Here is a 24,752-nt window from a genome sequence, read left to right as displayed (position 1 = left end):
CACGCTTACCCACTTAAGAGTCGCTAAATCATGCACTTTTCTCAGGACAGGTAATCTGATACTGGCCACTTCCATCATGAGCTTCAAACTTTCTCAGACAATATCTAAACACGTGAATGCTTCAGAGGAAGCCGGTATATTTTCAGTTTTATTTTCTGAATCACTAGTCGACATACTGAGAATTTCAGACTTATTCAGTTAATAATTTTAAAAAGACTTTGGGAATTCCCCATCGCACTGAAAATTTTATTCCGGGCTTTTTCGAAGTTCTGCTCCTTTCATCACCATTTACTGCTCCGAACGTGTAGGCCGCATAATTTGAATCAATATTTTTATTATTTCTTAACAGACTTTTTTTCTCCCTGATTCCCTCTCTCTCTAACAATAACTTATAAAAACGAAAATAATAAATTTTTGACAATATAATGTAAATGGATAGATAAAAATCTACTCTCCAACCGGCAGCAGGAGAACACGCACATAAAAAAAGGTTTTACTTACACAAGCTTTCGGAACCAGTGGCTTCTCCTACCAGCAGAAAGGTTGAAGGAGAATGAAGAGGGGTGTAGGAAACACACTGGAGAGGCTTAGGAAAAGGGGTAGAATTCGGAAAAGTCATGCAGAACTAGGGATCAGGGGAGACTTACTGGATCGGATGAGAAGTCACCTGTACAGAAGACTTGTTTATGTGCCATATACTACCAATCCCCGCTAAAGTTCCATTTCTGATTTGTAACTTACTTACCCTACCCACCCAATTAGGGGCTCCCACATTTCATGCTCTGATTCAGTATTGCAGGGCAAGATTACTCAATCATCCAGCATGTTGCCCTGAAAAGGTTGCCGATCCTCTTCAGAAACCTTGTTAGTCTGGCCTCCTCACAGATATCCCTTCAATGTGGTTGCAGCTACAGTATGATTACCTGTATGATATATGCAAGCGAGCCCTCACACAATGAGTGGACGAAATAGTTAATTATTAAACTACAGCCACTGCAATAAGGAATAGATCTATTTAGGACCAAGTAAATATACAAATGAAGTACGATAATACGGGTAAAAATAAGAAGGTGCAGATTAGAGTTACATATTTATTTGTTCACATCAATATTGGAATTGACATCTCCAACTTAGATTCTGCTGTACAAACCAATAGCATATAAGATGTCACCGTATTTCAGTCATACTTTGATATATTAATTCTGTAAGAATATTCAATTCCTGTATACATTACTTCACAAAACAAACGATCACACAATTCAATTGCCTATTCCTTTTATGAGAATGAAGTTCCTCATTTCAATAAAAGGTAAACCATTCCGTAATGATAAAAAACAATTTAACTTCACAGACACTTTCTGTAAATAACACAAATTTTAAAACCTGAAAGCACATTTCCATGCACGCAGATTGTAAAACTTCTTCACAAAAGAAGGCAGCCGAAGTTTACTTTTCATTTAAATTTGTTTTTTATGACAATGTCAGTGCCTTCAATTTCTATCTGTTCATAAACAAATTTCCTGTTGACTCTGGAAAAGAAAAAAATGTTTGTAATTTTGTTGATACTCATTACTCAGGCTTAGCAAATAAAAAAATATAGTCTTAATTTGAAATATTTTATGTCAGCTATTATCTAACACATAAACTAAAAAATTCGAAAATGGGTGGCAATGGCAATGGGCATAGGGATCTTAGTGCACACATTGTATCAAAAAAACACTTTACCAACTTCAGGTGCACATTATTTACACTAGAACAAGAAAACAAATACAAATAAACATATCCCCAAAACAATAATCATATTGAGTAATTGAAGAAAGTTAATGTTGAACGTGTTACACATCTAAAATTTTAATTGAACTTATAATACTTGTGCAAAAAATACTTTTTGCCACATATCGTACTATGGCTTGCAGAATACAGACGTAGGTGCCAGACGTAGAGAAAAGCTGAAGGAGTGTGTGAGAAAAATTAGGAAAGATGCAAATTGCAATACAACGGAATAAGGTGAGCTAAGTGAAATATGTGCTACACTCTTTAGTAAACAAGCTGATCTAGCTTTTAAAAGGCACGTCAATGCTTATTATTGCAATTTTTATGTTTCAATCATTGTAAGAAGGGCCATTTTCAAGGACATTTTCCCCACACAAGTGACTTATTATTTAACACGCCCTCCTACCACCCTTTTCCCTCGTACACCATCATCTGTCAGTTTTTACTACTAACTGTGACACACTGTATACTAATCTTGCACTTGTCGTCCCTTTCAACTTGGCACCTCAACCACTACAAACTGTGATACGTCCTGTAAGATATCTTACAATTCTGATACCTTTAGCATCCCAAGCAATGGCTTGTCACTTGGGCCTACTGGCCCTGATTGTAACTATTGATTCATTATACTATATGCATACATAATTATCATTTTATGGAACCTATGTTTGTTAGTCATAGAAATACTGTCAGATTTCCAGTATTTTGTAACTCACTCTCAAAGTGAGAACAGAGACACTGTTGTTGTGGTCTTTAGTCTGAAGACAGGTTTGATGCAGCACTCCATGCTACTCTTCCTGTGCAGTCCTCTTCATCTCTGAGTAACTAATGCAAGCTACATCCTTCTGGATCTGTTTACTGTATTCACCTCTTGGTCTCCCTCTATGATTTTTATACCCCCCCCCCCCCCTCCACGAAGTACTAAATTGGTCATTCCTTGATCTCGCAGAATGTGTCGTACCAACCGATCCATTCTTCTAGTCAGGGTGTGCCACAAATTTATTTTCTCCCCAATTCTTTTCAGTACCACCTCATTAGTTACATGATTTACCCATCTGTTCTTCAGCATTCTTCTGTAGGATCACATTTAAAAAGTTTCTATTCTTGTCTTGTCTAAACTATTTATTGTCCATGTTTCACTTCTGTACAGGGCTACACTCCACACAAATACTTTCAAGAAAATACTTCCTGCTGCTTAAATCTATACTCAATGTTAACAAATTTCTTTCCTTGCCATTGCTAGTCTACATTTTATATTCTCTCTACTTCAACCATCATCAGTTATTTTGCTGCCCAAATAGCAAAACTCTTCTAGTGCTTTAAGTGTCTCATTTCTTAATCTAATGCCCTCAGCATCACCTGATTTAATTCGGCTACATTCCACTATCCTTGTTTTGTTTTTGTTGATGTTCATCTTACATCCTTGTTTCAAGACACTGTCCATTCTGTTCAACTACTCTTGTAAGTCATTTTCTGTCTCTGACTGAATTACAATGTCATTGGCAAACCTTAAAGCTTTTTATTTCTCCTCATTGAACTCAAACTCCTAAACATGAAACTTTCTTTTGTTTCCTTTACTGCTCACTCGATATACAGACTGAATAACATTGGGGATAGGCTGCTACCCTGTCTCACTCCCTACTTCCCTTCCATTCCCATCGACTTATAACAGCCATATGATTTCTGTATAAATTGTAAATAGCCTTTTACTCTATGTATTTTACTCCTGCCACCTTCAGAATTTCAAAGCGAGTGCTCCAGTCAACATTGTCAAAGGCTTTCTCCAAGTCTACAAATGCTACAAAAGTAGGTATGTCTTTCCTTCACCTATCTCCTATGACAAGTCATAGGCCTTGCATTTTTCTACATTTCTCTGGAATACAAACTAATCTTCCATGAGATAGGATTCTATCAGTTTTTCTATACTCCTGTAAAGAATCTGTGTTAGTATTTTACAACCATTACTTGTTAAACTGCTAGTTTGGTAATATTCACACCTTTCAGCACCTACTGTCTTTGAAATTGGGATCATCAAATTCTTCTTGAAGTTTGAGTGTATTTCCCCTATCTCATACATCTTGCTCAGCAGATGGAAGAGTTCTATCATAGCTGGCCCTCCCAAGGCTGTCGGTAATTTTAATGGAATGCTGTCTTCTCCCAAGGTCTTGTTTCGACTTAGGTCTCCCAGGGGTCTATCAAATTATTCACACAGTATCATATTTCCCATCTCATCTTCATATATGCCTTCTTCTGTTTCTATAATATTGCCCTGAAGCACATCTCCTTTGTACAGACCCTCTATATACTCCTTTCACCTTTCCACTTCCTTCTTTGCTTAGGACTTGTTTTCCATCTAAGCTCTTGTATTTGTACAGGTCGTTCTCTTTTTTCCTGTAGGCAGCATCTATCCTTTCCCCTAGTAATGTATACTTCTAAATCCTTACATTTGTCCTCAAGCCATTCCTGCTTAGCAATTTTGCACTTTCTATCAATCTCATTTACCAAATAAATGAAAAGTGCTCCTTTGCTTTTGTTCTACAGTATTACTTTTATTGTGTTTACTGGTTTTCAGCTCACAAAGCCATCTTCAGGTGTCTGAAAAAGGGCTTTTAAGCCAAAAACCGGTTAACACAATGAAAGTAATACTGTAGAAAAAAAGCAAAGTAATGTCTGAAGATGGCCTTGTAAGCTGAAAACTAGTTGACACAACAAAAGTAATACCGTAGAACAAAGGCAAACTAGGGGTTTTTATTTATTATAATGTTGTTCTACCAAGAATGGGCAGAAGATTCAGTTAATGTAATTTTTCGAACATTTGTAGTCTCTTTCACTGCTTCATTTACTACATTTTTGTATTTTCTTCTTTCATCCATGAAATTCAGTACCTCTTGTGTTACCCAAGGATTTCTACTAGCTCCCCGTCTTTTCACCTATTTGATCCACTGCTGCCTTCATTATTTCATCTCTCAAAGCTACCCATTTGTCTTCCACTGTATTCCCTTCCCCTATTCTTGTCAATCGTTCCCTAATGCTCACTCTGAAACTTTCTGCAACCCCTAGTTGTTTCAGTTAATCCAGGTTCCAACTTAAATTCCTGCCTTTTTGCAGTTTCTTCAGTTTTAATCGAAAGTTCATGAGCAATAAATTGTGGTCAGAGTCCACATCTGCCCTAGAAATTTCTTACAATTTAAATTTGATTCTGAAATCTCTGAGTTACTACCATATAAACAAAAACTCCGCCAGCAGCCAGCAACTGGAGGGGGGGGGGGGGGGGGGGGGCATAACAGGACGACAAGGAAGCCTACACAACTGCAAAAAGAGCATTGGCAAAAGCAAAGGCTGAGGCAATGGAAGAGGTGTATGAACCGCTGGATAGAAGACAGGAAACTCCTAGAGGTTGCCAAAGCACGAGATAAGGCGACCAAGGACATAATACCAATAAGGCAGATAAAGAATGAATCAGGTATAGTATTACACGACCTTGAGAAAATCCGGAATAGGTGGTGGGAGTACTTTGAAAGGCTATTGAATGAGGAAAATGAAGGAGAGAAGAATGAGGATGGAGATATGAATGAAGGAATGACCCACAGTATAAGTAGGACAGAAGTTGAACACACGATAAAGAAAATCAAGAGGGGCACACCAAATCCCAATAGAAGCATGGAAAAGTCTGGGAGAACAGGGAACTGATTTTCTCTGGGATCTATCGCAGAAGATCTGGAAAGGAGAAAAAATGCTGCATGCGTGGAGAAGCAGTATACTGGTTTCCATATATAAGGGGAAAGGGGATATCCCAAACTGTGGCAATTATAGAGGGATAAAACTGATGTCCCACACAAGGAAGATCTCGGAAAGAATAATTGAAAAGAGGTTGCGTCTAGAAACTGAAGTATGTGAAGAACAGTTTGGATTTATGCTGGGAAGAGGAACAACCGACGCAATATTTACACTAAGGCAACTGATGGAGAGGCACAGAGAAGTACAAGTCGAACTGCATATGGTCTTTATCGATCTTGAGAAGGCACATGACAGAGTGCCGAGGCAAGAGATATGGATGTGTCTGAGAAGTAAATGCCTGCCAGAAAAATATTTCAGGGTGGTAGATGACATGTATGAAGGTGCAATGACACAAGTCAGGAGCAGTGCAGGTGCCACAAGGGCTTTCCAATGAAAGTAGGACTACATCAGAGATCTGCTCTCAGCCCATATCTCTTTGACCTTGTCATGGATGTACTAGTCAAAGATGTGAAAAAAAAGAGGCACCTCTGAGCATGATGTTTGCCGATGATGTAGTAATCTGTGAACCCACTTGGGAGGCACTTCAAGAAAAGCTTGAACAGTGGAGAAAATCTCTAGAGGAAAGGGGAAGGGGGAAGGGGAAGGAGGATTTGCAGGGTGAAAACAGAGTATATGTGTACAAAGGATGCCAAAGATCAATATATTAACCTGCAAGGAGAACAACTGACGCTGGTCAAGAAATTTAAATACCTAGGCTCTTACATGTAAAGTGATGGAGGACTGTAGGCCGAAATACAGCACAGGATAAATAGTGGATGAATGAACTGGAGGAAACTGAGTGGAGTACTGTGTGATAAGAAGGTTAGCTGCAGAATGAAAGGAAAGCTTTACAGGTCTGTGGTGATGCTTGTGATGCTGTATAGTGCAGAAACTTACCCATTACCAAAGCCCAAGAGAAGAAGATGGAAGTGGCAGAAATGAGAATGTTAAGGTGGACGAGTGGGGTGACACGAAAGGATATGCTCAGGAATGAGTACATCAGGGGAACAGTGAAAGTGGGGCCCATAGGGAAGAAGATCCAAGAAAGTAGGCTAAGAAGGTATGGACATGTGCAGAGAAGAGGGGAGTACTATGTGGGGAGAAGAGTTTTAAGACCTAGAAATTGATGGCTTAAGGAGAAGAGGAAGACTGAAACTGAGATGGAAAGACAAGATAGCAGGGGACCTACAGGAGAAATGGTGGCTCAGAGAAGAAACACTAGATAGGCATTTATGGAAAAGAAGGATCCAGCAAAGCAACGCCAACCCCACATGACATGGGAAAAGGCTGAGATGATGAGTACCACATAATCAGTCTGAAACCTGCCAATGTTTCCAGGTTCCTTCCACGTATATAACCTCCTTTCAAGATTCTTAAACCAAATGTTAGCTATTATTAAATTACTCTCTGTGCAAAATTCCAACAGGCAGCTTCCTCTTTCATTCCTTTCCCATAGTCCACATTCACATACTATTTTTCCTTCCCTTTCTTTTCCTACTATTGAATTCCAGTCCCTCTTAACTATCCGAATATTTCTTTTATTTCATAATATATTTCTTCAATCTCTTCATCATCTGCAGAGCCAGTTAGCATATAAACTCCCACTACTGTTGTGGGCGTGGGCTTTGTGTCTATCTTGGCTACAATAATGCTGACACTAAAAAAAAGCCAAGCCACAAATATTGGTAATGTAACTGGAAAAGTAATAATGTGTCTAGTTATAATTTGATAATTCATAATTGTTAAAGACAATCACAATAAAACTGACTCATATCTATTTCTTATTTCTGAGTATACCTCGAAGTTAACTTGCTATTAGCACTTCAACACCATGTGCATCATATTTGACGCACATTAATTTTTCCATTTTCGCCATGTCCATCATATTTGATCATGCGAGGGTTTGAGAATATTTCCCTGTGGTGCATACACGATCACACCTGCGTTGGAATCAAATGGGCGTCGAATAATACCGGCCAGTGGGAGAAGTACTGTGGTGTTGGTTTTGTAGTGGCAGCAATGGCTGACAGGCAATTGTTACCCGTTTACGATGTAGCATCAATACATGTTCCTTGCTGGCACTGAAATTTTGTTTACAGATGTGGCGTGAGTAGTGCTTGTTTTCAGTAAGATTTTGTGGATGTATGGTGAAAAAAGGATTCAAATGAGGACAGAATCCGAAAATGGTTGGAGGAATCGAGTTTATCAGGTGAATCACTGTTTGAAAGTGGTAGCGATTCCGACCCAGATTACTGTGCTCATTCCTTGATCGAGAGTAGTAGTGAAGATGATATAATTCCTCTGAAGAAACAGAAGGTACATATGCAAGTTACGAATAATACGTCTATAAATGGTGCAAACAAAGTTTCATCTTCCACTGACAAAAACCGTGAAAGTGAGACGTTACCTGAAGATATCTCTCGTGCTGATGGGTTCCCTACTTCATGAATAAAGTGGTTTGATGTAAAGGGAAACCTCAACTTTTTTTCTCTGGTAGCTGTGGAATAAACAATGCACTTTTGGACAATCTACCTGCAAATAGTCATCCCATTGATGTCTACAATTTTTTTTTTCTTGGTGAAGAAATGTGCAATTTCATAGTGAATGAAACAAACCGTTATGCTGAGCGAAAGATTGTTAGTGGAATAGCTGCATGAACATTATCACCATCATCCAGACTGACTTTATGGAGTAATATCAGTGTTGATAATTTGAGGAAATTTATGGGGCTTATGTTGTGATGGGGCTTGATCATAAACCAAGACTGGAGGATTCTGGGGGGCCAGAATCCGCTTTACAAAAAACCGGGTGTCTTCTATCACGTCCTGAAATATGTTTGATTTGTTCCTCAGTTGCATACATTTTTGCGACAAAACAGAGATGAACATAACAAGGTGTCCAAAATTAGGAAGCTTGTGAATTCTCTGAACACAAAATTCCAGGAAGCTTTCATTCCACTTGAAGCTGTTTGTATCGATGAAACAATGGTTCGATTTCGTGGAAGGTTACGATTTCACCAGTACATTCCTGGAAAACTGTTTTCAATATGGAGTGACTTTATACAAAGTGTGTGCTGTAGGTGAATATACTTGGAAAGTTAAAGTGTATTGTGGAAAATAAATTATGCTATAGACTTAACAACAGCAACTTTTTAGAGTTAATGGATTCACTTTTGAATTCTGAAAGGACACTCTTTGTAGATAACTTTTACACTTCTATGAAGTTGGTGCACATTCTTCTAGAAAAACGAACTCATCTGGTGGGAACACTATGTGCAAAGAGGAGGAGGAATCTGAAAACTTTCATGACAAAAAAGTTGAAGGGGGAAACAATGATTGCAGAAAGCAATTCAAAGGTGGTTGTTAGAAAGTGCTGTGACAAGAGGGACATAATTTTTTTTGAGAACCAAACACAAACCTGAGCTTGTGGCTGTGAAAACAAGGAGAGGTGAAGTGAAAAAACCAAATGCAATTGTGGATTACAATGTAGTCAAGCGCTTCATTGATCTTTCAGATAAAAAGAAAACCTATGGCTCATGCTTGAAGAAGTCAGTGAAGCGGTATCGCAAAGTGGCCTTTAAATTACTATACAATTCTACTCTTGTAAATATATATGAAAATAGTAGCTGTTCTTTAAAGAACAGATGCCATTGATGACCGTGCAGCTTCTCTAGAATAAATGATAATTAATTGAAACCCTCAGCTGCCGACAGGTGTTGTTGACATACAGTACCTCAGTGGGGGCAGCTGAAAATGTGTGCCCCTACCGGGACTCAAACCCAGGATCTGCTGTTTACATGCCAGACGCTCTATCCATCTGAGCCACCGAGGACACAGATGAATAGCGCGACTGCAGGGACTTATCTCTTGCATGCTTCTCGTGAGACCCACATTCCCAACTGTCCACAATGTACATATGTAATGTTCCTAATAGGTGCTTTGCCCATCCACTCATTAGTCACGCCTACTAAGGTGATGATTCGGCAGCTGGGGGTTTCAATTAATTATCATTTACTCTTGTAAATGCTCATACTTTGTATGTTCAAATTACAAAACAAAAAATGGGTATCACTGCTTTCCCCAAGGCTGTTGCAAATGCGTTACTTGGGATTGATGATGTTTGGGAGACATCAATGAATGGCAATCACAAACTGGTTGGAACTCCAGTGATAAGACATTTTAACAGCTGTTACCACAAACTCTCCAAAGCAAGTGGGTGAAAGCATGCCATCAAACATAGCAAGCAGGTGTCAATGATATGCCAAATTTGTCCACAGTTTCATGTGCACGGAATATTTTTTTTCCTGCATTGCATAAATGTGTAAAAATGTAAGTTTTTTTTTTTTTTTGATAGTTAAAGCAATTATACAACAGCTAGTTGGTGTTTTTATTTTCCAATAATAACCTCTTCCTCAAATATATGGGTGTGCATCAGGAAAGATGTTCATTTGCATATAAAGCTTCTAGTTGCATCAGAAGTTTAAAATGGGCAATGTGTATCATGTTTAATCATACCGTATTTATCAGGTTAGAACCTGATTTTTTACAATGTTAAGCATGATCACATGTACGAACTTCAATGTTTTAAAATAATGTGTAGAAAAAAAAAAAATCTTGGCCAAAATTTTAATTAGTTTTCGTTATTGCCAACACAATTTGCATGTTGAGAATTAATTATTTTTCTTCATTTTGTTGTTGGATGTTGTGCAAGTTTTTTTTATGAACACACATCAAAAAAAGTTTTGCATCACCCTCACAGAACTCCTGAAGACAGATGTTGACTGTGGATATTTTATCACAGACACAGTCCCTTTGACTGTTCAAAGATGTCTCTAAATCCGCCCAAAGATGTAAACAACCACGCGTGAACAGCGCGTATTAGATAGAGGGGGTCTGACAGCTGATCAGTTCCATTCACTCCACCAGGAAGGAGGTGCACCGCTCCTGTTGTCTGTAGTTCAACTACGCCTAGTCTGTCAATACCGCAGTTTGATCGCATCTGTACTGGTACTTTGTGCCAGGAAGGGCTCTCAAAAGGAGATGTATGCGGATGTCTCTGAGTGAACCAAAGCGATGTTGTGCGGACATGGAGGAGATACAGAGACAGGAACTATTGATGACATGCCTCGCTCAGGCTGCCCAATGGCTACTACTGCAGTGGATGACTGCTACCTAAAGATTATGGCTTAGGGGAACCCTGACAGCAACACCACCATGTTGACTAATACTTTTAGTGCAGCCACAGGACATTGTGTTGTGACTCAAACTGTGCACACTAGGCTGCATGATGCGCAACTTCATTCCTGACATCCATGGCGAGGTCCATCTTTGCAACCACAACACGATGCAGCACGATACAGATGGGCCCCCCAACAACGTGCTGAATGGACCGCTCAGGATTGGCATCATGTTCTCTTCACTGATGAGTGTCACATATGCCTTCAACCAGACAATCGTCTGAGACGTGTTTGGAGACAACCCAATCAGGCTGAACGCCTCAGACACACTATCCAGCGTGTGCATCGAGGTGGAGGTTCTTGATGTTTTGGGGTGGCATTATGTGGGGCTGACGTACGCCGCTGGTGGTCATGGAATGAATGCCATCCTCCAACCAATAGTGCAAAAATATCAACAGCATATTGGCGAGGCACTGATCTTCATGGACGTCAAGTCATGCCCCCATTGTGCACATCTTGTGAATGACTTTCTTCAGGATAACGACATCAGTGGACTAGAGTGGCCACATGATCTGCAGACATGAACCCTACTGAACATGCCTGGGACAGATTTAAAAGGGCTGTTTATGGACGACGTGACCCACCAACGACTGAGGGATCCATGCCGAATCGCCATTGAGGAGTGGGAAAATCTGGACCAACAGTGCCTTGATGAACTTGTAGAAAGTATGCCACTTCGTATACAGGCATTCATCAGTGCAAGAGGACATGCTACTGGGTATTAAGAGGTACCAGTGTGTACAGCAATCTGCACGACCACCTCTTAAGGTCTCGCTGTATGGTGGTACAACATGCAATGTGTGGTTTTCATGAGCAATAAAGAAAGCGGAAATGATGTTTATGTTGATCTCTATTACAATTTTCTGCACAGGTTCCGGAACCGAGGTGATGCAAAACTTGGTTTGACGTGTGTATGTTCCACGTATCTTTTTTTTTTAAAGTAACATTACAGTAATTACTCTTTGCCCAGTAAGTTGTTTCTTGTCCAAGCACGCTGGATGTAAAGATGTTAACATGTGCTCCTGTGAACATCACCAAATAGATAGTTGCAACTAAAATCTAAATTTATCGACAGGTTATGGGCCAGTCTGGAGTAGCATCACTGAATGAAGAGGATGTAATTATTTTATTAATCATCAATAAAAACACAGTTATAAAAGTCAATTATACACTTTAACGTCACAGATGCTAGATATTTGTCTGTTTTCAACGGATTCTATTAAGTCATAAATGGAACTTTTGTCAGAGAAACACAATGGAAATGTCAATTACATCTTTTAGCAATTTAAGCTAGACTTAACATTAAAGTCTAAGAAGTTGTATAGAAACAATCCATGGTAAGAAATCAGATTTAACCACTGAAGGTTTGCAAAGAAATTTTTTGCTCCTAATACAATACTACTACGGCCATCGCAAAATTGAGACACCTCAAGGTCACACCCACTCCCTGGAATCTGCCGGCACTATGCCTCATGACTGTTGCCACACGTACACTGTTAACAGAGCACGAGGTCAGTGCCAGCTGAATGATCTCTTTTTCTGTGTGATATCATCTGTTCAAGGGTGGTTTCAATCTTCCATGGCACAGTTCACAGTAGTGAGTTAAATGCAGGAGCATGGGCTCATGTGTAATGCTACTCCTGTTGGTGAGTGCAAAGGGTGAAAAGACATTTGAAAGCAATATAAAATTGTCACATCAGATGTACTGCAGTTTTTTACTGATCTGGCTGAAAGGGAAGAAGCCAGGAATAATGTAAATTTTGTGCAGTAACGTCAGCAGAATCTCTAGATATGAGCACCAGTTTTGAATTTCCAAGAAAAAAGAAAAAATAGATGAAAACTGGAATGACAGAATTTGACAATTCTGAAAATAAGTTAGTGCGTAGAACTGTGCTTCGATACTACGGCGGAGAAGCGCATCCAACAGGTGGAAAAATAAAGGGTGATCTAGACGAAAAATGTTTGTTGGTTGGTTGACTGATTGTTTTAGGGAGGGAACCAAACAGTGAGACCATTGGTCCCACAATCTAGGATGGCAGGAATCAAGGAATGAACAACACAAACAGCACAGCCCAGTCAAGGAAATGGATAATGTACAAACAATGAGGGAAAAGGGGCATCAGGTCAGCATGAAGAGGAAAGAAGAGGCGCAGGATGGGTGGAAACCGGGAGAGCAGGGGTGCCCCAAAAATGCTATGCACGATAGGGCACCAGTACCACCACAGACTTGTTCCAACACCCACATCATACCATTATCACAATAGAACAGGGACGACACCTGGGGAAGAAGCCAAAAGAAAAGGGGAAACAAAAGAGCACATAAATCGGACAAAAGTAGAGAAAAAGGGGGGGACCTGGCCGGGGTGGAGGCATGGCGAAAGACTCTGTAACCAATGCCTATGCTGAGAGACTCAAATATGCTAGAGGAAAATTCGAGGACATATACCTGAAAGCACAAACGACTTTCATGAAGAAAACTGAAAACAGCCTAACCATGCAAGGATTGTTCGCTAACATCTGAGACAAAGAAGGTGGGAGGGCATATTTAGTGCAAAAGGCCGAAAGGCAAGGGCAGTCCAGCAAAATATGGATCACCGTGAGCGGAGTCCCACAACTATAAAAGAGGCAGGGGGCTCGTGACGGAGTAAAAACCAATGGGTGAACCTAATATGGCCAATACGAAGATGGCAGATACTCACCAGGAGGGACACAGGGAAGAATGCCACATGGTGGTGGTCTCCTTTATGGTGTCAATTTTATTACACAGGGGCATGACCTCCTAAGGGTCAGCCCAAGATTGAGCAAAAAGACATGTTGGCCAGATGATCAGCAATTTCATTACCTGGAACACCTACGTGGCCAAGAACCCAAAGGAAATCAACTGAACAAGCAACATCACGATTAGCTAGGTGGTCACAGATGGCATAGACCAGGGATGGCAGAAAAACACCGAGTGAGAGCCTGAAACCCACTCACTGAGTTTGTGGCTAACAAAACTCGGGTGAGGTAGGACTGTTTAATAAATCAGAGGCCCCAATAGATGGCTACCAATTCCACAGTCAACACCCCACACGTGGCAGGCAAGAGATGGTTTTCTGTGCCAATAGAAGACATATCCCACAGGATCATCAGCGGATTTAGAGCCATCAGTGTGAAAGAACGTCATCCTGAAACTCCTGTAAGAGCATCTGGAAGAAACAATGGAACTACCACGGGAACAATGGAGGCATCTGGTTCCTGAACAAATCCATCTGAATCCGAGGCCGAGGAACTAAGCAAGGCGGGAGGAGGGGGGGGGGGGGTCGGGAAAGAATGTGGGGAAGAGGATAAGGAGGGGAGATGGAAGTCATGTTGGAGAGAAGTGAGGCAGAGCCCAACTGGTAAACCCACCCGAAAGTGGGCTGTGGAAGGGTAATGGCCCGAAACTGTGAAAAAAAATAGAATAGGAAGAGTGAGCAGGGGATGAGTGATACTGGTGGCATAGGAAACCAGGATCTGGGACAGCTGAATCTAAAGGGGAGCGATCCCAGTGTCAACCAGAAGACTATAAACAGGGCTGGTGTGGAAAGCACTAGATGCTACACCGATATCATGATGGTGAACTGGGTGCAAGAGGAGCAGCATGGAAGGGGCAGCAAATCTATAAACTTGACAACTGTAGTCCAGATGGGACAGAACTAATAGCCAGTAAAGGCAGAGAAGGGTTGAATGATCTACATCCCAAGAGGTGTGGGCACAGAAGCAATGAACACCGAGTTTACACGAACAGCCAACCTTCAGATGACTGATATGGGGGCAAACAAGTAAGCTTGTTGACAAAAAGAAAACCCAAGAAACAGAACTGCAGGACCACAGTCAGGTGTTGGGCATCGAGGTAGAACTCTGGTTCAGGATGAACCATAGTATGCCAACAGAAATGCACCATCCTTGACTTACTTGATAAATGTGTGTGAATGTCCACATGGAAGCATGCGGTTGGCATCCTGGACCTGCTGTTCTGCTGAGCTCTCCAATTGGGTGCTAGCCCAAATACAGAAATCACCCACATACAGAACAGAGTGATCAATGATTTGGCAGAGGTCAAAAGTCCATTAATTTTGATTAGAAAAAGGACCTTAATACAGAACCCTGTAGAATGCCATTCTCCTGGGTCTGCGGAGAATTAAGAACAGAGCCAACCTGGACTCTGAACAACCAGTGAAAGAGTAACTGGGAAATAAAAATCAGGAGGGAGCCCTAAGATTCCACTCATTGAGCATAAGAACGATGTAATGGCGCCAAACTGTATCGTAGGCCTTACAAATATCGAAGAAAATTGCAATAAGATGGCAGTGCTAAGAAAAGGCCTGCTGAACTGTGGCAGATGATCAACTGGAGACTGCCCCTCCTGAAAGGACAGAAAAATCTAGAGGAGGCAAAGCGTTCGTGCTCCACCACAGAACTGGCCGACGGTGAACAGGGCACTTCAATTGAGGAATGGCAATGCTGGCAGCACGGATTATTTTATCAGACACATCACAGACGACTTCATCTATACAACCTGAGAAAGAAGGTGGAGAAATGACCTGTGAGGTCAATTGGCACAATGGGAAGTCCAGTGGCGAAACCTGGACATTGGGAGGCAGGAAGGGAATGAGAGAATCACTGGAAAGCGGTCACTACCACACAGGTCATAGTACGGTGACCAGCACAAGAAAGGAAGTAGGGGAGAAGAAGAGAGCAAAAGCGTAACTGCAAAGAATGTGCCTTATGTAGCACTAAAATGAGCAGGGAAACCATTTTTCAGAAGGCACAGGTCGTGGTCCACAAAAAATTGGACAATGAGGAGCCCCCAACAAGATGACGAAGCACTGCCCCACAAATGGTGATGGGCATTAAAATCCCCAAGAAGAAGGGAGGGTGAGGGGAAAGTGGGAGTTGCTGAAGAAAGGCAGTTAGGAGGGAGACACCGATTGCAAACCGTGACCACAAAAAGTGGGACCATACAGCAACCACTTCCGATATGATATGAAGTGGGATCCGTGCACTAACAATACCTGTATGGACCAATGCACAGACATCGCCAGTAGCCCTAAAAGCACTGACCCTGTTCTGGAAGAAAGCACGAAACCCGTAAAAGGTTGGCGAGTGAGCATCAGTAAGAGGAGAATCCTGGAGAACAATAGAAGCTGCTGAGTAATAGGCAATAAGAGATTGCACCGAAGTGATGGTAGTATCCATTACAGTTCCACTGAATAATCATGGAGTGGGTATCCAAGTGGGAGGCGAACGGGCTGGAACCAATCACGCTACTGGGTCATCATCGTTGATCAATGACAATGGGGTGACATCCATAAGACAGATGTCAGACTAAGGTTGTGGGTGGAGGGGTGAGGGAGATTGTCATCCGAGGGGAAAAGGGAGGAGCCTTCTCCTGGGACTTGGGTTTCCTCTTCTGCTCTTTCGTAGGTTGAGGAGGGCAGGGCACAACGCGAGAGCAGGCTTCTGTAAGATCCCGAACTGAAAGAGAGTGGGTGACCTTGGGGTGCACTGACTGTGTCATGTGTCCGAGTTGTGGTAGCAGGCCTCCGACCTGAGAGACGCCAAGAGGAAGTGTCCTGGGAGCGAGCCCCATCACCTGTGGACACCGAAGAAGGGGGGCACTTCTTTGGGCGGGGAGGTAGTGGCACCCAGAGGGGATGTGGTCAGTACTGTAGGAGAGGGGAGAGGAGATGGGGACAGGACTGGTGTAAGGAAGAGGGAGGAGAGGGAAAGGACATAACAGAGGCAAATGCAGAAATCATTGATACAGGCTGGAGTCAGTCATTTTTGATGAACCTCTTTCTTGTAAGCCGGGCAATCTCTCTCTCTCTCTCTCTCTCTTTTTAATAGTGGCTTTGTGGTGGTGAACGACCCCCCCCCCCTCCACCCCGGCTGTCTTAGTACAGACCAGGTAAAGGAAAAGTGTGTCACTCCAAGCTGATGACTCTGGCCTTCCTTTGCTGGAGAGGAGGGCCTGAGTCCTAAGAAGCAGAATTCGATGATCCTCATTACCACTCAAAGAGACGGCTGTCAAAGAACGGTCAGTTTTTTGGAGCTTAAAGCTCTCCCCGTGAGTGCCACCCAGCCACTGTAAGGGCCACCTAGCATGGAGGCCGTTGCTAGAAGTTCCTATGCTCCAGAATACCAGCAATCATTCTTGGGCATACCTGGGGTGGCAACAGCTCAGGTATTGGAATAGAGATCCCTGTGTTGTTAGAGGCTCAGCCAGATGTGTACATGAACACCCCCACCACATGGACTGGCTACACATGCTGGTGACCTAACGGGGCGGAGGGGGGCTACGGCGGGGAAGGAAGAGGGAAAGTAACAGGGGAGAGGAAGCCAAGCCACAGATGCTAATGAGCAAGTTCTTCAACCGAAGGTTCACACTACAGAGGGAAAATTTAGAAGTGGGGATCAAACCCCTAAGGGGACCAAAAACACAAATGCAGTAGCTTGGGGCCCTGTGAGCGCCACACAAGAACTCACGAAAGAACCGTGAGCCCCCTGAGGGGGTCCACGAAAAAATTAATTATTCTGCCTCAGAGACCTCCATTGTCAGTCTTCTCTGTTCACTTGGTTTTTTATTCAGAAAGTGTAACGATGGAGAGACACTGCAGCAGCAAGAACAACGTTTTGTCTAGAATGCACTTACTGCATGCAGAGACCAATACTCTTTGTAGTGCACTTTGATATAACTTGGGTTTTACAAAACCACATGCAAAAATACATTTTGTTCATTTTCAATGGCAATACTGGCTGAAAGTAGCAAGAGTTACTTCTGTACAATGTATTGGGTTACGGGTGCAGTGATAAGGGGTCAGTGAGGGCTGAAAATAAAAAAATTTCTTTAGGTAGAGAATATTCTCGGTACTATTTAGCCCAGCTGTCTGAACTAAAATCCTGGCAGCAGCATACCCTATACTTGTGCACTGTTGTGCACAGAGTCCCCTATACTTGTGCACTGTTGTGCACAGAGTCTTTTTTAAATAAAATGTGTTCATAGGTGACAATACGGTAATGATATCCTGGCAACAGCATACGCTATACTTGCGCACTGTCGTGCATGGAGTCTCTTTTAAATAAAATGTTTTCATAGGTGACAATACAGTAGTGATATCTCGGCACGACCAACATTAAATTCATAGTTTTCTTAACAACATTCTCATTGGAAGTTTCTACAAGGTCCAACGGAACAACAAAAATTAATTTTTTGTTACACAGGCAGATCAGTTTCCCACCTATTTTGGTATTTTATTGTTTAATTCTGAATACTTTTACATTCTCATGATAAAAGATGGATCACATGCATCTATAAAATCTGAGACTGTTTGTATATTATTTTAGTCAAAATATGTCAGTTCTGCTTCTTCCAGTCTGATGAAAAAACATTTTTTCTTCAAAATTTCTTGTAACATTAGTTTTTATATTTCTTTGTAGCAGCTAGCAAGAGTGTTCTTAAGGAAAGTACTCCAATTCTAGACTGAAAATACAGGTATCTAACATTTTATTCACAGCTTTTACTAACATTTGAAATTATCACAACTGGTAATGCTGTATGACAGTGAGATGGCTTTCAGGCACCTGTTTTCATGATACAGCCTCAGCAAATCAGCTATTCAAACTGTATGCAGATTCAAGAATACATGGAAGTTCTAACAGCAGAAGGCAAATCTGGGAAAGAGAGCTCAATTTTGTCATGAATTCTTGGAACGTTACATGCGAAGCTTCACCATTTTCGTACTGCATGGGATAATGTAGCAGCAGCTGACAAAAATGTTGAAATTATTTGAATGTTTGCAACTGGAAGAACATAGATTAACTGAGGCAAAACAGTCAAATACATCCCAAAATACTTTCATCTCTGAACAAAATAAGTAATCTGTCAAAACAAGCCAGCAGGAAAAGTTTACAGTTCTGTGCTTCACATGCAACAAAAAATGCGTGTGTAGAGAAAAATTGCAGAAATAAACCATATAACAAATATTTAGCACATTGTAAGCAAAGAAAATCAATCTGACAGCTGCAAACAAAAGGGTCATTTTGCCAGATAATGCCAAACATATCCTAAAGACAGAAATCAGACAAGCGAAAAACCCAAAACCCTACAGAATCAAAAGATTTTAAACACAAAGCACTAGCCACTGCTATATTATCTACTGCCAATATAAAGGACAAGTTTACAATCCGACTGAGAAAAATATTTTGGCGCAAAGATTGTAGTGCCATGCAACATATGACATTTAGAACGGACTGGCTAATAAATTACATAAAAATAAATCAGTATATGAAAGTTTTGATTGACGACACTATTGTATTAGAAGCATATGGAGTTGGGAATGTCAAATTAGAGGCCTTTGATGTAGAAGTGGTGTAATATAGTGGAAAATGTTTTATTTGACTGAATATAAACTTTATTTTCTGTTTCTCAAATCTTATGCACAGGCTTTGTTCAGACTGCAAATGCAGACATCTTAATTTTCAAAACTGCTGACATTGTGGAAACTGTAGGAACAGGCAGACATAAGTGACAGCTGTAAAAAATCTTGTTTTGTAAGAGATGACGTAACAAATGTTTGACAGCAATCTCAATTAAAATGTGGCTTAGAAAATTAGCACATCAAAATGTGATGTACTAAAAAGAAATGGCAACGGTTATATTCATGATTGGAATATGTATTGTATATGTGTGTATCTACTGCAAACAACATCACAAATCTCATCCAATAAATATGAATGATGTTAAAAATATTCTGCACGCAATTCATGTTGACTGGTGTGAAATGAATCTCATATGATTAAGCGGAACAAGGTATTTCTTGTTACATAAGATGATTTTACCATTTCTGCACTGTTTATTTTCTGATGACTTAAGAGGAAGCTGTCTTCAAATTAGAAACTTTGAAAAAAAAAAAAAAAAATAAATAAAAATTGGTGCAGTAACAGCCAGCAGTGTTAAGCCAAGAGCCCCATTGCGCAAACACAGGCTGCGTAGGGAGGGGCTAGTGAAGATGCTTGTTCCTTGAATTTCTGACCCATAGCTGACATATCACAGATTTTCTTGCCTCAGGGAACTACGAGGGGCGTTTGGAAAGTCTGTGCAAAAATAAAAACCACTTACGTTTTTACGATAAACCTTTTTATTTTTTGACATAGTCTCCTTTTAGACTTATACACTTCGTCCAACGCTGTTCTAATTTGTTGATCCTTTCCGAATAATATGAATTGTCCAAGTCTGCAAAATAGCTATTAGTTGCTGCAATCACCTCCTCGTTTGAATAAAATCTTTGTCCCACCTGCCATTTCTTCAAATTGGGGAGCAAATAGTAGTCCGAGGGGGCCAAGTCTGGAGAATAGGAGGATGTGGGGAGGGGGGATGATGATGATGTGAAACGAGTTCCATTAATTTTGCGACCACAACTGCTGAGGTGTGTGCTGGTGCATTGTTGTGATGGAAAAGGGCTTTTTTGCATCCAATTGCCTGTGTTTTTCTTGCTGCCCTGTTTTCAAAAGGTCCAATGATGATGAATAATATGCATCTATAATAGTTATACCCTTTTCCAGATAGTCTATGAGGATTATCCTTTGTGAATCCCAAAAGACAGTCGCCATTAACTTTATGGCCGACTGGATGGTCTTCGCCTTTTTTTGGTGCAGATTCTCCCTTGGTAACCCATTGTTTGGATTGTTGTTTGGCCTCAGGAGTATAGTAATGTATCCATGTTTCATCCAGTGATGAAACAACGCTTAAAGTCCTGCGGATTCTTCCTGAACAGCTTCAAACCATCCTTGCAACAGTTCACACGATTCTGTTTTTGGTCAAGCGTGAGCAGTTGCGGAACCTATCTTGCGGATAACCTTCTCATGTCCAAATGTTTATGCAAAATATTATGTACCTGTTCATTCAAGATGCCCACAGCACTAGCAAACTCGCGCACCTTAACTTTTCTGTCATCCATCACCATATCATGAATTTTATCAATGATTTCTGGAGTTGTAACCTCCACAGGGCATCCAGAACGTTCAGCATCACTTGTGCCCATATGGCAACTCCGAATATTTTGAAACCACTTATAAACTGTTCTAATCAAAGATGCAGAGTCATCATAATGTTAGTTCTCTTTAGTCTCCCGAGGCATTTTTACCTTTCATAAAGTAACGTTTAACCACCACACAAAATTCTTTTTCGTCCATTTTTGACAATCACTCGACTTCCTTGATTCACACCAATGCCAAACACAAAGAAATAGACCAATATGGCTGAAACTTGGTGTGCGTTCTTTTGAAAGATGCTACTAACTAAACATTACCTTGATACGTGCTGGTGGTGCCATCTCTCTGACTTTTCAAATGCCCCTCGTAATTTGTCCGCTTCAGGGTAATCTGATTGCAACTCTGTAACGCTTGCAAGGAAAGTGACAGACATAATATGGGGAGGGGAGGGGGGGGGGGGGGGGTAGGGAATCTTAAGCCCCTTAGTTGCTCTAGCTATGCATGAAGCACCATCAGTTAGTAGCAGCAAAATATTGCCTCTATTCACACACTCTAGTCACAAGAGCTTCACAGACTTGTCAAACAAAATGGCAATTAAGTTGTTTACTCTCTTGAGAGCTTCACTTGTTAGCATACGGATTGACACGAGTTCCCACACTTTTGTTTGTCGCACCCCTCTACTGCCAAAAATGGAAACTTATGGATTCATAAAGACTCACCATTACAGCCCCAATTTTCGTGCCCTATCATATCTTAAACGTGTGTATTAAGTAACTGTCACAAGATCAAAATAGCACAATGAAGCAAAAAACAATATAAATACACAGTATCAAAATTCAGTTTCAGTTTCATATTTATATTTATTTCACTTTGGCACATGCTTTTATCCAAAACATTGGCCAATGGGCATCAGTTCCATTCTGTAGGAAGTACACACACCTGTGGGTTGACAGCACCTATGTGGAGTCAAGTCAACATTCCCCCTCTCACAAACACGGAGGCTAAACAACACACTCCCTCTGCATCACACACGCCTTTGAGGTAAGTGTTTCATAAAATGGCACATACAACAACAATGTCTGCTCTTAAAAACTTTTTTCTCAGTTCATTTTGGGACAAGGTCTCATGTTGCAATACTGGAAAGTGCGATGAGCACACTTCACAGTTTTACACAAATTTATACTGATGTTTGTGTGTTCATTGGATTATGAGCAGTGGAGTATTTGTTACAGTACAAACATTTGAAGTTAGTGTTTTATCTCAAGGGCATGAAGTTGGAGGAGAGCAAGAGAGTACCACTATTACTGCAATAAGAGGAGGCTTGAGAGGGGGAATGTCTATCTGTCTCTGGTTGGGAACTGCTAACAGACGAGTTCATACACACTGTACCAAAAAGCTACAATGGTATAAATTTGACACGAAAGAAACAGGTTTGAGATTGCTCATTACACAGACAGATGTTGATCTTCAAGTGTGTTACTCACATGGATAAAGGAAAATGAGACTGTTTTAAAGGTGTTCTAGCATTAAGAAATAAGAACAGAAAAATGACACTTCAAAAACGATCTGACCATTCTAAGTGGTGACATAATCTTATCAAAATACAATTATTACCACTAGTAATTATCACTCATTTCGTTATTATTTACACTGTCAATGCCAGACACTACACCATTGCAAAGCACCACAACAGTAAGATTTTGACTAAGGCACCAATGGAAAAAAGAGGTTTATTGATACAAAATATTCTGACTTGTTCTGAAAAGCCATGGGAATAGCTGAAAATGTGTGTTCTGTACTTCTGTCGGCCACTTTTCATTGTGGGTGACAAGGAAAAACTTTTGTTTTGTCAATTAACATCTTAACATAGATGTGATAAGAGAATGGTTTAGGCCTATTGTGCTCTATTTTACACACAATTCTTTGAAACAAAGGCCTCCAGAAATTGCCAAAATTTCTCAGTTCTAAAATAATAATTAGGTCATCCAAATTACCATAAATTTTACATTATCTTAGATTTGATCATAATTCACATGAGAAATGAGAGTACCTATCATGTCTATGCAAGCCAGGAAAATTAACTGTATCCCTTAAAAATTTCTAAATATGAGATATTAAATTAAAAAGTCTTTGACATAAGAATTTATTCTCTAAAATGGTCAATACATGCATTTGCTTGGAAATTCAGGCTCTGGCCGTTATAGAGCTGACCAATTTCAAATGTGACACTTACTTGTAGCAAATATTGTGGAAAAAATTAAGTCTGCTGGAATACATCACAGTGAATAGAAGAAAAATGATAAATCAGTGAGGCTGCAAACAGTCAAACACAAGACAGCTCGCACAAAGTGCTTTGAATGGGGGCAATATTGGATGACAGGACTATGGATTGTTGCAACTATTAGTGCAGCTACGGGTAATAATAAAAAAATGTAAGGGAACGGGTGAAGTAGGCAAGCAATCGTTCACCCTCCAGCGCGGTACACATATTTCAGTCACTGCTGATTCCGCATTGCCGGGACGCTGCCCACGCAAGTCAGCTAACAACGCAGAATAAAAGTGGGTCTTTCTGTCGACCGGGTGGCTGTTCTTATCAGACACCCTGCTGCGTCGTCAGACACCAGGCTTCCGCATCGCGTTCGGGTCGGTAGGCTGCGAGGACACTGACCGCTTCTGAGTACGTATGTAACGAGTTTTTAATAAAAGTTAAAGTAAATTATTCGACCGTGTTCAAATGCTGATCACCGGCTCGCCCTAAGACTATCACGCACATCCGCAATCATCCTGACCAGTCAAATACCTTATAAAATGGTGTCAGAAGTGGGATCCTCTGGAAATCCTTTCCTGGGGAGAGAAGAAAACCTGGTCTTCTGATAGGGTATAGCAATGATTGGCATTGTTCACGAAGTTCGTGTTTCGTATCTGTACGTGGAAGCAGCACAAGGCAGATACTATCCTCCGTCGGAGCACATCTCTGTAGACGATGCAATGGAACGAGACCCAGCACTGAAGGTAGGACTGCAGCAGATACTGGCTTTGCTTGGCGTGCATGCGAATGGCAGTGATGGCAAATTTTTAAATAAATAGAGTGACCGGGTTATTCAGTATGGCAGAGGCACAACAAGATTTGCAGACTGTTATAGCACAATTACGAGAAGAAATGCAGCAATTGAAAACAGATGCAGAAAGTAGAAGGGATGTGGGATAAGTGAATAGTAGCCTTCGGAATGTAGCCGATGAAAGCACAACAGATTCCGCAGTAGTTAAAAATTTTTCTTTGATCCCCACAGTTCCGGTCTTTCGTGGGAAGCCTGATGAGGATATTCACGTGTTTTTTAGTAAACTGGAAAACACAACAAGTTTAGGATCCTGGAGTAATTCAGATAAAGTAACCGTGTTGAAATTGTGAAATCAAGATGATGCACACTCTTTTTTTACGTGTGATACCACGTGCACTCGAGCAGCTACCTATGACTTTTTAAGCAGACACTGGTGCAACGGTACAAAGGGAAGAAGACCGCAAGATTTTACAGGGAACAACTGCACAACATGCGTATATTGGATGGAGAATCTATTGAGCGTTTTGCCGATCGCATTTGAAAAGTAAACGCTAATACATATGAGCTCAGCGAGAACGATTCGCACAATGAGGAAAAATTGTTTGAAGCAGGACAAAGGGCATTTGATACGTTTTTGAATGCGTTACAGGGTGAAGTTGGTCGTGCAGTCAGATTGGCACGTTGTGAGACATTTGAAGAAGCCACACAGATGGCAGTTCGATTTGTGGAAAAGCTTGGGAGACCTCAAATGGACCGCAAACCGGATCGGCGTGTGTTCGAAGCTTATTCAGGAACCAGTTATCGTGGGAATGGGCAACAGGCGGCCAATACTCGTGGGAAGAAGATTCGGTGTTTCGTTTGTGGAAGGGAAGGCCACATAGCGCGGAACTGTA

The 24,752-nt window shown here is 41.0% G+C and overlaps 1 protein-coding gene across 1 annotated transcript in view; it reads right to left on the bottom strand.

The window, feature by feature from the left end:
- Positions 1-1,077: 1,077 nt before the first annotated feature.
- Positions 1,078-24,752, bottom strand: part of LOC124619904 (ARL14 effector protein) — a 72,072-nt gene continuing 48,397 nt past the window's right edge. The window contains exon 4 of the mRNA XM_047146538.1: positions 1,078-1,529. Within this exon, the coding sequence (XP_047002494.1) occupies positions 1,454-1,529 (76 nt within the window). The 3' untranslated portion in view covers positions 1,078-1,453. The remainder of the gene's footprint in view (positions 1,530-24,752) is intronic.

Source organism: Schistocerca americana, chromosome 6, assembly GCF_021461395.2.
Source record: "Schistocerca americana isolate TAMUIC-IGC-003095 chromosome 6, iqSchAmer2.1, whole genome shotgun sequence".
NCBI classification, from domain to species: domain Eukaryota; kingdom Metazoa; phylum Arthropoda; class Insecta; order Orthoptera; family Acrididae; genus Schistocerca; species Schistocerca americana.
This window is presented reverse-complemented; position numbering and strand designations above follow the sequence as displayed.